Source organism: Lactuca serriola, chromosome 5 (genome assembly GCF_051521515.1).
Source record: "Lactuca serriola cultivar US96UC23 chromosome 5, Lser_US96UC23_V15, whole genome shotgun sequence".
NCBI classification, from domain to species: domain Eukaryota; kingdom Viridiplantae; phylum Streptophyta; class Magnoliopsida; order Asterales; family Asteraceae; genus Lactuca; species Lactuca serriola.
This window is the reverse complement of record NC_136412.1, coordinates 289,044,838-289,059,516: the sequence shown is the minus strand read 5'-3', so window position 1 is coordinate 289,059,516 and position 14,679 is coordinate 289,044,838. Positions and strand designations below refer to the sequence as shown.

The 14,679-nt window shown below is 38.7% G+C and overlaps 1 protein-coding gene across 1 annotated transcript; it reads right to left on the bottom strand.

Annotated features, from left to right (window-relative positions):
• Positions 1 to 12,470: 12,470 nt before the first annotated feature.
• Positions 12,471 to 14,290, bottom strand: LOC145054605 (ubiquinone biosynthesis COQ9-like protein). Its single transcript, XM_079002836.1, has 6 exons — positions 13,842 to 14,290; positions 13,467 to 13,574; positions 13,219 to 13,383; positions 12,972 to 13,143; positions 12,813 to 12,886; positions 12,471 to 12,715 (listed from the first exon to the last, which is right to left on the bottom strand). The coding sequence occupies exons 1-6, from the start codon at positions 14,145 to 14,147 to the stop codon at positions 12,641 to 12,643; spliced, it is 900 nt and encodes a 299-aa protein (XP_078858962.1). The 5' UTR covers positions 14,148 to 14,290; the 3' UTR covers positions 12,471 to 12,640.
• Between the last annotated feature and the right edge of the window lie 389 nt (positions 14,291 to 14,679).

Below are 14,679 nucleotides of genomic sequence, written 5' to 3'. Positions count from 1 at the left end.
TATGTATTTTATATCTACAAAATGTGTTGGGTAAAACATGGGTAGATGTAATAGTTGCTGTGTGACAAAATAAAATAATGAGAGGCCTCGTTATAGATGTTATTGATGATCCAGTCATCTAGCGGAGTATAGATGACGACCACAGACTATTCTAGACAGTCCAGTGGAACACTAGCAGGCTCGCAACCTGTAGGTGTTTATTTGAACTGTGTGTTTATTTGAACTGTGTGCTCACCAGATGTACTCCATCCCCCACATGGTTGCCTATTAGGACATTTATTGCTGAGGAATCCCCTTAGTAGTAGTGTCCGTCCCGATGATGATCCTTAGGCTAGGTCCCTTATGATAGGTGTTTAGGGACGTAAAGTGAGGATAACGGGAACGGGTAATCGGGTTATTGTTGATTGATGAAATTAATAAACTATTTATTGTGGGTTGAAAACCCTATGTGCTCACCAGGCTCCCAAGCCTGACCCACTCAGTTTTATGTATTACAGGTAGTGGCGCTTGAGCATATATATGATGTTTGGACGAGGGATTACGGATATAGGCCTGTAGATATGAAATAATGTAGTAAGGCTTGTATTGTACTGTTTATGCTTTTGATCTGTACGAACATGACATCCCGAGTCTTTTAATGAAATACATTTCTATGGAAATGCTTTTGATAAATCTTTATCATATTATTGTTTTGGGACAAATTCCGCAACACTTTTATTTAAAATGTTACTCTGATTTTTAAACAAAGCATAAACAAACCGGTCTTTTCTGGCCGTGATTTTGGGGATGTCACAGTTGGTATCAGAGCATTAGTTTAAGCGAACTAGGAATTTGTAGGATTTCTAGACTTAAACTTAGAATGCTAAGTGATGATTGTGAGGTGTGAGCACTAGCCTATTTTAGGAATTGTGCGTAAAATGCTTTTATGTGCTAAATGCTTTGTGCATAATATGCTGTTAATTGTTCGGATCTATGGTCTGTTGCCGACCGGATCTGGAAACTTTATGTGCTTAGGATTCTAAACGTACGACTACGCTATTAGAACTAGCATGTAAATGTTTCGGAGTGATAAGGACGATTTAAAACGTCTCTCCTAAATAAAGATCTAAATTCACCTTATTCGGTGTATAGATCAAGATGGTAAGGACCCGTAGCGGAAACGTAAACGCAAATGGGAACAGACACCAACCCCCCGTGATCGAGCAAATACCAGTTGTGGAAGTCGCTGCCGGACCAATAACGATGGCCGGAGTGCAAGCGATGATCCAGGCTATGTTGGATCGTCAAATGGAGGAAACTAGACGTTTGCTCCAGCAAAATCGAGAGGAAGGCACTATTCAAATCGAACAGCCCGAGTTGAACGAAGGGCAGACTGAGGAAGGAGACTACAGTGGAACTGTTGGTCAAGTCAACCAACCAATAGTTCAAGAAAATAACCAAGATGACGGATTCGAGAGAAATGGATGCAAGTACAAGGATTTTCAGACTTGCAAGCCATCGACTTTCACGGGAAAGGAAGATCCAATCGGAGTCATGGATTGGATCTCGGAGATGGAGTTAGCTTTCATGACATGCGGTTGCAGAGGAAAGCTACAGACCACATTTGCAGTACGTCAGTTTCGAGGAGGCACTGTACGTTGGTGGAATACCTTGGGGAAGACTTTAAGCCCCAACAAGCCCCTGCAACTGACATGGGCAGAATTTCTGGTGCAATTCAAACGAAAATACTGCTCGGCTCAAAACCTGTTAGAGTTAGAGAACCAGTTTCTAACCTTGAAGAAGGGAAGCATGTCAATCGATGAATACACGAACAACTTCACAGAAAAGATGGAGTTTGCCTTGCGTCTTGTTCCGGATGAGCTGACGAAAATTGATAAGTACGCAAAGGGACTTCCATGGGAGTACGCGGTGCCAGTACGTCAGGCACCTACTTTGGAGGCAGCTATCTGGGCTGCCAAGTCTGTGGAGGACATGATTAAGGGAAGAGCTGCCAGCAAAATCGAGGTTGGCGAGAAGAGGAAATTTGAAGGGTCTGCTAAACCCAACAAAAAGAAGAGCAAGTTCGGTTCAAAAAAATTCGGGGGAGGAAACAAATTTAAATGGTGCGAGAAGTGCAAGAAGAAGCACTCGGGAAAATGTGGCGATGAAGTAACCTGCTACAAGTGTGGGAAAACAGGGCACTATGCCAATGAGTGCACCACCAACAAGAAGGTGTGCTACGAGTGTCGTGAAGAAGGGCATATTGCTAAGGATTGCCCAAGGAAGAAAGATGCGGGAAGGCCCAACATACCACCAAAGCCAAAGGCGAGAGCCTTTCAGATGACGCTCGAGGCTGCGAAGGAGGCAGCAGACGTCGCTTCAGGTACCTTTCTTGTAAATGGTTTGCCTGCAAATATACTATTTGATTCCGGAGCCAATTACTCCTTTGTGTCGCATAAATTTGGTGGAAGATTAGCATTGCCTGTAGAAAAACTAGATAATGCTCTGATTGTAGAAGTTGTCAGTGGCAAACTCGTACCTGTTAGTAATCGTATTAGGAACATCGTCATTGACCTAAACGGAAACGAATTCCATGAGGAACTATTACCCATAGAGTTAAACGGTTTCGACATCGTTTTGGGTATGGATTGGCTTAGCGCCAACGATGCCGAAATATTATGCCAAAAGAAGATAGTTAGGATAAACCCACCCGGAAAGGAATCATTTATGGTGTACGGGGACAAACGCAGAGTAACTTCTGGAATCATCTCCCTGATGAAAGCCAGGAAATGTTTGTCCAAAGGATGTGCATCATACTTGGCATTCGTAATCGATGCTAAGAAAGAAAAGAAAGAGGTGCAGAATATACCGGTTGTGTGCGATTATCCGGAAGTCTTTCCCGAAGATCTTCCCGGATTACCACCTGATAGACAAGTGGAGTTTCGTATAGACTTGTTACCAGGAACAACACCGATAGCAAAGCCACCTTACCGATTAGCACCGACGGAGATGAAGGAGCTCATGACACAACTTCAGGAGTTGTTGGACAGCGGATTCATTCGACCTAGTTCATCACCCTGGGGAGCTCCGGTGTTATTCGTGAAGAAGAAGGACGGAAGCATAAGGATGTGCATAGACTACCGAGAGCTGAATAAGGCAACGGTGAAGAACAAGTATCCATTGCCGAGGATTGATGACCTATTCGATCAGCTGCAAGGTTCGAGCTACTTCTCAAAGATCGATCTTAGGTCAGGATATCATCAGCTGAAGGTGAGAGAGCAGGATATTGAGAAGACTGCATTCAGAACAAGATATGGACACTACGAGTTCTTGGTTATGTCATTCGGACTAACCAATGCTCCCGCATCATTCATGGATTTGATGAATAGGGTCTGTAAACCATTCCTCGATAAATCTGTGATAGTGTTCATCGACGACATTCTTATTTACTCGAAAAGCCAGGAGGAGCATGGCAAGCATCTACGAGAAGTGTTGGAGGTGTTAAAGAAGGAGAAGCTTTTTGCGAAGTTCTCCAAATGCGACTTCTGGATACGGGAAGTCCAATTCTTGGGTCATGTTGTTAACCAAGAAGGAATAATGGTTGACCCCGCCAAGATCGAGGCTGTAATGAAGTGGGAACGTCCGAAGAGTCCCACGGAGGTTCGAAGCTTTCTAGGATTAGCCGGATATTACTGACGATTTATCCAAGGCTTTTCTTCGATAGTTGCTCCATTAACAGCTTTGACCCATAAAGGAGCTACGTATACATGGAGTGAGAAACACGATGAGGCGTTCGAGAAGCTAAAGAAGAAGTTATGTGAAGCACCGATACTTTCTCTACCCGATGGAGTTGAAGATTTCGCGGTTTATAGTGATGCATCTGGAGTCGGGTTGGGTTGTGTTCTGACCCAAAGAGAAAAGGTGATAGCATACGCATCTCGACAATTGAAAGAGCACGAAAAGAACTACCCCACTCATGATCTGGAGTTGGCAGCGGTAGTATTTGCCTTAAAGATATGGAGGCATTACCTCTATGGCACGAAGTGTAAGCTCTTCACTGATCATAAGAGTCTCCAGTATCTCTTTAATCAGAAGGAGTTGAACATGAGGCAACGACGCTGGCTAGAGCTTCTCAAGGACTACGACTATGAGATACTTTACCACCCAGGTAAAGCAAATATTGTTGCTGATGCTCTCAGTCGGAAAGTCAATCTTGAAAGAAAAAGGCCAAGAGCGTTAAGAATTGAAGTCGTCTCGACGATTGTGGAAAGTATCAGGAAAGCTCAAGAAGAAGCCTTAGAAAAGAATGACCGAAAGGAAGAACGTTTGGGAAAAACGTTAGTGTTCGGTACAAACAGTCGAGGACTGAAGGTATTCCAAGATCGAATCTGGGTACCTAAGATGGGAGGAATAAGAGATCTTCTAATGGAAGAAGCACACAAGACCATGTACTCGATTCATCCCGGTAGCACTAAAATGTATAGGGACCTAAAACCCTACTACTGGTGGCCGACGATTAAGCTCGATGTTGCGAAGTATGTGGCCGAGTGCGTAACATGCGCGAGGGTTAAGGCACAACATCAGAAACCGTATGGGAGTTTAGAACCTTTACCTGTACCCATGGGTAAATGGGAAGACATCACCATGGATTTTGTGACTAAACTGCCCAGAACGAAGAACGGACACGACATGATTTGGGTAGTCGTGGATCGTTTCACCAAGAGTGCACACTTCATAGCCGCCAACGAGAAGTGGTCTATGGATAAGCTCGCAAACGCTTACGTGAAGGAAATTGTAAGACTTCACGGTGTCCCTCTTACGATTGTGTCAGATCGTGATAGTCGTTTCACGTCAAGGTTTTGGAGGAGTCTACAAGAGGAGTTGGGTACAAAGTTGTGTTTGAGTACTGCTTACCATCCACAAACTGATGGTCAGAGCGAAAGAACAATTCAGACGCTGGAAGATATGTTGAGAGCATGTACCCTCGAATTCCAAGGGAATTGGGACGAGCACTTACCTCTGGTAGAATTTTCCTACAACAATAGTTTTCACTCGAGCATCAAGATAGCACCTTATCAGGCCTTGTATGGACAGAAGTGTCGTACGCCGTCTTGTTGGCTTGAAGCCGGAGAGAAGCAGTTTATGGGCCCCGAGATAGTCCATGAGACTGCTGAGAAATTGAAGGTGATTAGGGAAAGAATGTTAGCAGCTCAGGATCGTCAGAAGAGCTATGCTGACAAGAAAAGACGACCGATAACCTTCGAAGTTGGGGATTCCGTTTTACTTAAAGTCTCACCGTGGAAGGGACTTATACGATTTGGGAAACGAGGAAAGTTGAGTCCAAGGTTTATTGGACCGTTCAAAGTTCTTCAGAAGATTGGGAACCAAGCTTACAAGCTGGAATTGCCCGAAGAACTCAATGGTATTCATAACACCTTCCATGTGTGTTATTTGAGGAAATTCATGGGAGATGTTCCCGACATAATTCCAATCTCGGAATTAAGGATGGATGAGAATAAAAGGCTGATCGAAGAGCCTGAGGCAATTATTGACCGTAAGACTAAGAAGCTACGACGCAAGATGGTCAACTTGGTGCTAGTCCGATGGAAACATTCGAATGGGCCGAATCTCACTTGGGAAACAGAGGATGACATGATGAGTCGCTATCCACATCTGTTTGCTGATGCATGATTCCGGGACGGAATCATCCTAAGGGGGAGAGAATTGTAACGCCCGGGTTTTCAGGGCTAAACATTTTTGTCAATGTAATAGTCTAGGTCAACTATTGTAACTCTTTTTGAAGTAATAAATATAAAATATTTGAGTATTATGTGAATTATGTGTGTTTATGTGTTTATTATTTAATTATAAATGTATAATTAATAAAGAATAAAAATGAGCGTCAAAATTAAAGTGTGAGATAATCCTGATATCTCTACATAAAGTTGTAGAATACGTCTCAAGGTTTCCGTACATATAAAGAATGCCAAAATCCGAGCTATAACGAAGAAGTTATGGCCCGCCAAAGTTTTACGGCAAAACCGGCACGACACCGGGAGACGTAAATAGTGAATTTACGATAGAAGACTTTTTAGCCTTATCAATCTAAACAAAAGTCGTAGAATATGTTAAACTAAGAACATCGATAAAAAGAACGCCCAAATCTGACTTCGTATGAAGAAGTTATGATTTTTCTAAGATTCGGCTTAGTATTGCACGGCCTGAAACTCGAATTTTAGTTCGAGCGGTTTTTGGCTTACGCAACGTAAATGAGAGTTGAAGATCTCATTAATAAGAAATCAACGGTAAAAAGACAGACAAAAACAGAGTCCGTATGAAGAAGTTATTAATTTTACGCAGACGTTTAACAGTATAATCTCCTTGTACTGTTAAATTTAAGATCGATCGAGAATTGGCTGACGGTGTCAAAATGAAAGTTGTAGATCTTATTATTACCTACGCGTGGATATAAAGAACGTCAAAAACGGAGGTCGTATGTGAAAGTTACGGGTTTTAGAAGTCGGAAGTGTGCTGTGCGAAAATGGGTGATGTGGCACAATCTTGGCCATTGCTTTCTCCCCAAGGCTTGCCACCACATGGTGACATGTGGCACCAAGTTCAGCCACATTTCACCCTATAAATACCACCTCTCCCACCCTCATTTTCTTCACACCTTTCCCATTCTTTCTTCTCTTTACTCTCTCTCTCTCTCTAGAACCTCTCTCTAGCCCCGAAATCCCCCGAAAAGCCTAGGGAACCTCCCTAGCACGAGGCGGAAGCCCCGGAGTGCTCGAAGGCTCCGAGAAGAAGAGCTTTTCGGCTCGGGAACGCTGCTCCAAGCAAAGCCCGGTTTTCTATAAAACCCGCTGTAAGTGAGCTACGCCTACGCTATTTTTAATATAGCTTTTATTTAATTATAGTAACGTTATTAGGAACTTATAATAAATACTTGGGCTATTATTATGGGTTATATAAGTATTTTTTTGACGCTTATATAATAATAATAATAGCTAGACTATTAATTAGTCTCGACGAATAATAAACTAAACTCTAGTGGTAATAATACTAGGTTTCGTCGAAGAAAATTCTTTTTAAGAAGCGAAGCGCTGTCTGAGTTCGGAATCACCACCTTTTCAGGTGAGTGCATATTTACTTTCAACTTACACATAGATATGAAGTATTTAATATAAATTACGTGCTATTTGTGCATATTATCTGAATACTTGCTATCTATGCTGGATGAACGTTTTATACATGTTTTCAAAGATTTAAAATGTATATGTATTTTATATCTACAAAATGTGTTGGGTAAAACATGGGTAGATGTAATAGTTGCTGTGTGACAAAATAAAATAATGAGAGGCCTCGTTATAGATGTTATTGATGATCCAGTCATCTAGCGGAGTATAGATGACGACCACAGACTATTCTAGACAGTCCAGTGGAACACTAGCAGGCTCGCAACCTGTAGGTGTTTATTTGAACTGTGTGTTTATTTGAACTGTGTGCTCACCAGATGTACTCCATCCCCCACATGGTTGCCTATTAGGACATTTATTGCTGAGGAATCCCCTTAGTAGTAGTGTCCGTCCCGATGATGATCCTTAGGCTAGGTCCCTTATGATAGGTGTTTAGGGACGTAAAGTGAGGATAACGGGAACGGGTAATCGGGTTATTGTTGATTGATGAAATTAATAAACTATTTATTGTGGGTTGAAAACCCTATGTGCTCACCAGGCTCCCAAGCCTGACCCACTCAGTTTTATGTATTACAGGTAGTGGCGCTTGAGCATATATATGATGTTTGGACGAGGGATTACGGATATAGGCCTGTAGATATGAAATAATGTAGTAAGGCTTGTATTGTACTGTTTATGCTTTTGATCTGTACGAACATGACATCCCGAGTCTTTTAATGAAATACATTTCTATGGAAATGCTTTTGATAAATCTTTATCATATTATTGTTTTGGGACAAATTCCGCAACACTTTTATTTAAAATGTTACTCTGATTTTTAAACAAAGCATAAACAAACCGGTCTTTTCTGGCCGTGATTTTGGGGATGTCACAGAAAATCTCTAACTCCACCCTACCCGGTCCTCAGCTGCTGAAGGCCCCCTTGTAATGCCAATTAGTCATTACCTGAATACCATCACATGTGGTGAGGCTCAGATAATCCTTTGAGTAACAGACTCGGCTCTACAACGGTTAGACTCAAACAAGAGCTGCGCAATATGGCCAAATCCCGCACTCTAAGATTATTCAACCTTGATCACATGTGACGTGACGTATTCACCTAATGTCTAACTCCCCATCACTCAGAGTCCCACGAAGCACAAAGCAAGCAGCATTCAGACAACATGAAATAATCTCAAGCAAATCCGTCCTCATAAAGAGAAACTGAACTAGCATACAATGCTAAACTCATACTATCAGGCATAACCTAAATAGGTTATCCTACTGTTGTCTACTCAATTCTAGCATGCAGTTTTTCATACACTGAAGCACATAAAGCAGGCACATAAGGCATCACTCCTAGATCCTTAGTCCTATTCTAGCATGTTGTTCTACTGAAACTGATAAACATAACGTAAGCTTGTATGGGTACTTTGGGGAATACTTACTTGAGCTCGGCCGGTCGCGCACATCACACACTTTGTTCCTTCTTAAAACTCTTTACTTAGCTTTTTAGAAAATATTTTCTTCTTTAAAATCTTTTAATCCCTCGATTTGAGTTCAAACACCCCCGAAGGTGTGTCCGAATCCCTCAATCCAGGGCTCTGATACCAACTTGTAATGTCCCAAAAATACGAGCCAAAAATTTCATTTTTAAAACACATACTTAGCAAAACATTAGAAATAAAACGTTCACCGATCATATCATTTCATAAAAGATATCGCGTGTCTGGAAAAACATTTTATAAAACATAATAATGTCAGAGTACAAATCCGGAGGAAGATCTCATAGTGCGGAATACAAAGCATGTATGTGATGTGCCGCTACCGCGCCAGCTCCTCCCCCTTCGAAGAAGAGGTACCTGAAACCAAAACTAAAAACTATAAGCACGAAGCTTAGTGAGTTCCCCCATCATACCACATACCATACAATTATGGACTCGCCGAGTCGCCAACTTAAACGTGTTCCATATCTCGGCTCTACTCGGCGAGTCAGGCCTACAACTCGCCGATTCCAAGGCTAAAAATGCAAAACACTTAGATAAATTTTACATACCAGGAACCAGGTGCTACATTGATACTCTTTTCAAAACCGTTTGTATTTTCAGGGAATCGGTAGACAGGTACCTCAACAGACTTTTGAGAAGACAGAGCATATAAAGTCACGTCTTTGTCTTGTTGCTTTTGATGTATATAAATATGAATCAAATAGATGTAAATACCTTTATATATTCAATGTAATGGTTGTGTTTACTTTTATTATTATGATGCAATTGTTGTGATACTACATATGACGCCATCCACCCCCGAACGTTTCCGTCATTCTGGTTTGGGGGTGTGACAAAGTTGTCGAATATGAAAATAGAACTGCTAATATTCTTCCTTAAAAGTTTGTAATTTATTTTGTATACTTTATACTTCAATACTATGTAAATTATAAAGAGTTATTAGTTAGTATAGTTAGTATTGACATTATCAAATAAAGGGAGATTGTTAGGACCCTCGTGATTTGATAAGTCAAAAGATGTGTGTCAACTGTTGTTGCCACTGATGATCATCATGGGTTACATCCCATGATGACATCAGGAAGCTTCATGAAGATCAGACAGTAGATGAAGCCCTATCATTTGAAGTTAAGTTTCTTATGGTTTAAGGATAGTAATAAAGATCAGGCTTTCCATATAATAAAATAGCCTAGGGATGAGCAACAGGCCAAACCCGGACCGAACCAGCCCGAAGACCGAAAATCGTGAATTACCTTACCTGAAAACCGGATTGTTTTTGGGTGTAGTGGGTCTGGGTTCGGTCTGGTCTGGTTCCGGGTACTAAATTGAGTTTCGGGTTTTGGGCCGAATTAGACTTTGGTAGTGTTGTTTACGGTTTCGGTCCAATCTTGTTCTTGATACCAAACTGGTTTCGTATGTTTGTTGTTTATGGTTTCAGGTTTTGTTTGTCTTGTTATTCTCTAGCATATTATTTCAAATTATAATCTTATTACGTAATATTCATCATTCGTATCTTTGTTGTTCGCACAATTCGACTAAAAGAATACATAAAATAATATGAATACAACGGTATGTTGTGGACTCTAATCAAATGACATGTATGCAAATAAATACAAACGTTATTAAACAACTACATTATTTTTATATTAAAAAAAAAAAAAAAAAAAAACAATTATTTTTATAAAACAAAACTACACTATTTTTATAAAAAAAATACACTTAGTAACATTATTTTTATTAGAAAATATTGTATTATTAAAAAAGAATTGGACTATTTTTATTAAAAAAAATTGTATTAGGAAATAACTTTTGGTTTTTCAAAAAAAAAAATCAACACCATAATTCGATCAAGAGAAGAGGCCGAAACCAAAATAAAAAAAATTAACACTATAATGTGATTTACAGGAGAGGTCGAATCAATTCAATCAGACAACATTTTTTTATTTTGGTAATTCTCGCTTACTGTTTGTCGATTAAAAAAATGAAAAAAAAAACTTTTGGTTTTCCGGACAGGTCCAGGTTAAATCATTGAACTCAGGTACGGTCCGGTCCAAAACCAAAGCCAAATTATTGATAAAAACCAAACCCGAAAACTGGCTCACTAATATAATAATCCGGTTCGATCTAGGTCCGGTCCGGTCTCATGGGTCGAATGTTCATCTCTAAAATAGTCACTTTGGATTATGTTGCCTTTTGTTTCTATCTTGTAGGTTAAGATAGAATTTTATTCTTTTATATATATATATATATATATATATATATATATATATATATATATATATATATATATATATAGTGTGAGGTTCAATACAGAATCATAATTAACTAAGAAATCAAGAAACCAATTTTTTATCAACATTTAGAGTTTGTTATTTTATTTAAAAAAAATCTTAAAATATAGAAATTCATAACTTTTTATTCTTTTTCCAATGATATCAAATTCGATAAAAAAAAAAAAAAAAAAAAAAAAGTCATATTCACAGTGTGAATTCAGTCTGAATTCACACGGTGAACTCAAAAATTATATAATTTATTTTTTAGCATTCACAATGTGAATTTATTAATTTAGAATTTTTTTTTTCGATAAACAAAAAACTCTAAAACTTTAAAAAAAAAATAAAAATAAAAATAAAAAAAAAAAATTGGTTCCTTGGAAAACCAATAATTATTGTTCTCTCTCTCAGTGTATATGTATGTGTATATATATATATATATATATATATATATATATATATATATATATATATATATATATATATATATATATATTGTGTAAAGGGTTATCGATCAAGAGTGTACGTAATTAGTGTGTTTTTTATTAGCTCTTGGTTATTTAAACTATTCTTATCAATATAGTTTGGTTTCACTGTTCTTGTTTGCATTCGTGTTATTTGATGTGCATGGATTACCTCTTGGCAATGACTTTCGTTGATAGCAGAAGAAGATACACTTCCTTCTAACTATTCTGAAAGTTGTTCATGTTTTAAGGACTCATGCACCAGAACCGATAGAAGATGAAACCATAAAACATACCAAAAGAATATGCAAGTGGGACAATGGTAAATTACATATGTCGTTGGCACATCGTGAATGGTATGTGTGACTCTCTTTGATCTCTATCAAAACCACAACTCTACAAAAGATCTTTGGGATGCATTTGAATCCAAATACATTGATGCTTTATTGTTATTTTCTCACCATCCAAATACAAAAGATGAAACCATAGAACATACAATCGCTACTTCATTTTTGGAATCCGAATTTTAACATTTTAATCAATAGCATCAATAGAAGGATGTTTAGCCTCAAAAGTACCAATAATACCCTCACTCACAATGTACTCATCATCATGTTCGGAATCCCCACCATCATCACTCTCATTTTCTGAACTTTCATCAAAATCATCTTGACCTTCACCCTTAGCATCAGTTATCTCATCGTCATCATTCACTATCTTAGGAACCCACTCGGATATCTCTTGTACCTTCACTCCATACTTTAGCCCCTTGATATTTACCATTATCATAACCAATATCTTTGATTTTACGTGGCCACAAGCAATATTTTCCTCTTGATTTTCATCTTGAAATAAGAAAGCACTCATTCACTTGCCACGTTTTTTTAAAAGCACTAATCATCCATGCACACAAGGTGTCTTTTTAGCCAACCCTAATGTTAATCACATATTGGCACCGGTTATTCCTCCCCCATTCCTATTATAGGCCTTTTAAGCATATTTTTTTAAATTTTAAACGACTTGAAATGAGAAAAAAATGGCTATAAAAATGACTTTTTGTGTAAATCTATGTGAAGTCAAGCGACTATAAAATGGTATTTGAAATTGTAGGGTAATTATTTGCAATTGCCCCATTTACAATCTAACAACTCACAAAGAAAGCATATAACTTTATTTTTTAGGGTCACATAAATGATAAGCAATAGTTAAAAAAGAACCTTCAAACATCAAATTCTCAATCCTTAACAACCTTTCTTCATAAACCCTTGAAATGACCCTCCCACCCCTGCCCCCACTGCTTCTGCAAAATATTTCACCTGAAAAACTTACCCAACAAAATAGTTAAAAAAACAAAATACTCAAATGTGAAAATGCATTTAGATTCAAGTTTTCGCATTGAAAAAATGAACAAACCTCTTGAAATGTCTTCTTTAGATCAAATGCATCTCTAACTCTCTCATTTAAGAATACCCATGTATCATTAAAATCTGGGAATAAACAACACCATTATCAATTTATCATCAATCATTAGTTCATTACCATATTTAACAAAACTTAAACTGTAAAACAAACCTGGGGAATTATCAGTTAGCATGTATATTTCAGTTGTTGAGTAAATTCCACCAAGAACAGTGCGTTTCAGGTACCAATCCACACCATTTCCTTCATCACTTACAGCATGCCAAAACTCATCAACTAGCATTGCTCGTTGTTTAAAGCTTGTTGTGAAGTTTGATGGTTGTGCCTATGTCCATAATTGTGATTGTTTATTTACTTTAAAGGTGATTTAACAGATGTAGGAAATAGCAATAAAACTTACTTGAATGCTTAGAGCTTGAGGCCATTTTGATATGTATGGAGCTTGCAATTCTAAGCGATATCTAACCAGCTTTGCAATGCGTTCACTTGGTACCAAATCTTGTAATTGTAACTCACCAGAGTCGATTGCATCAATAAGCTTTTTCAAGCATTCGTCCATGAAATACTGTAATAAGAGTAACGGGAATGAAAAGATTAATCAAAGATGATGATGGAGAGAGATGAAAAGTGTGGAAGAAGATGTTATACCTCAACTAGGGCACCTTCTTTTTGTGAAAAAGCTCCAACAATGGAAGGGGAAACACCAACATCCCTAGCACCTGCAATCATGGCTGCTTCAGTCCATCCTAACCTAGCCTGGAAAAAGGAAAAAGAAATTAGCATTCAATTAACCAAAACAAACAAACCATTACACCGCAACCAAGCTTCTGGATCTCTTTGCACAGCATAAGATTGTAATTTAACACTGATCCAGACCAGGCATTCCAATTAATTTGAAGAAATAAGCGCGATACATACGTGTATGCTTCATTTCTCAATTAGAATCGAAAACAAGAGCGGAGATTAGTGTGGAATAACACGAACGGAAATTAGGTTGCAATCGTAAAATGAAATCAAACGTACCACGTGAAGAAGAGATGCTGCGAGGACTCGTGCTTGTTCCTCTTCGTAATTAGCCCTAGGTGGTGTTCTTCTAGAGGCACCACTATCAGAAGGGTTGTGAAATTCATCTGTTTGGGTGGACGAAGATGAGGTGGTGGTGTTGGTGTTGGTGTTAAAGCCATTCGGGAAAGGGGAGTCGGATGTCGTCGACGAGAGAAAACGAAAACGAAGACGAGGCGTTGTGATTGGCAGTCGAGAGGTTTGTAAGCAGTGTTTAACAGAGAAATATGAATAGGGAAGCAACCGCTTCGCTGCCGATCGATACATTTGCAATGGTTTGGTATGAACACAGATGGATCGAGGAAGAGAAGAGGGAGGATGCTTGATTGTTTTCTATTTCTGTGTATGTGTGCGACTGTTTTGTTTGATTTTGGGGGATTTCTTGGTTCCACGTTGCGCCATTTCCTGCAATAAAAAGCGTAGGAGACGAAGCGGTTTAAAAGCGATATTTGGGTAACTAAATGGTTAATTTGGTTTGGGTTTTTATTCGTATGGAAATTGATTTTAGTTTTCAAAAATACTATACATGTAAATAAATCAAATTAAAATCAAATCTCTTCCAGTCTAACCAAATTAGGAATGGGAATGGCAACGGGGCGGGTTCTAGACGGAGAATGGTTTCTAAACCCGTCCCGATATCTTTCGAGTCTTTTATCGGGGCGCCCTATTGGATTTCGGGTTTTTTCATCGGATTTCGGGTATCTTATCGGGTTTACAACAACTCATAACAAAATCTTTATTCCATTTTAGGGTATGCCGATGTATTATAAAAAATACATGTTCTAGCCTCCCTTTTAAA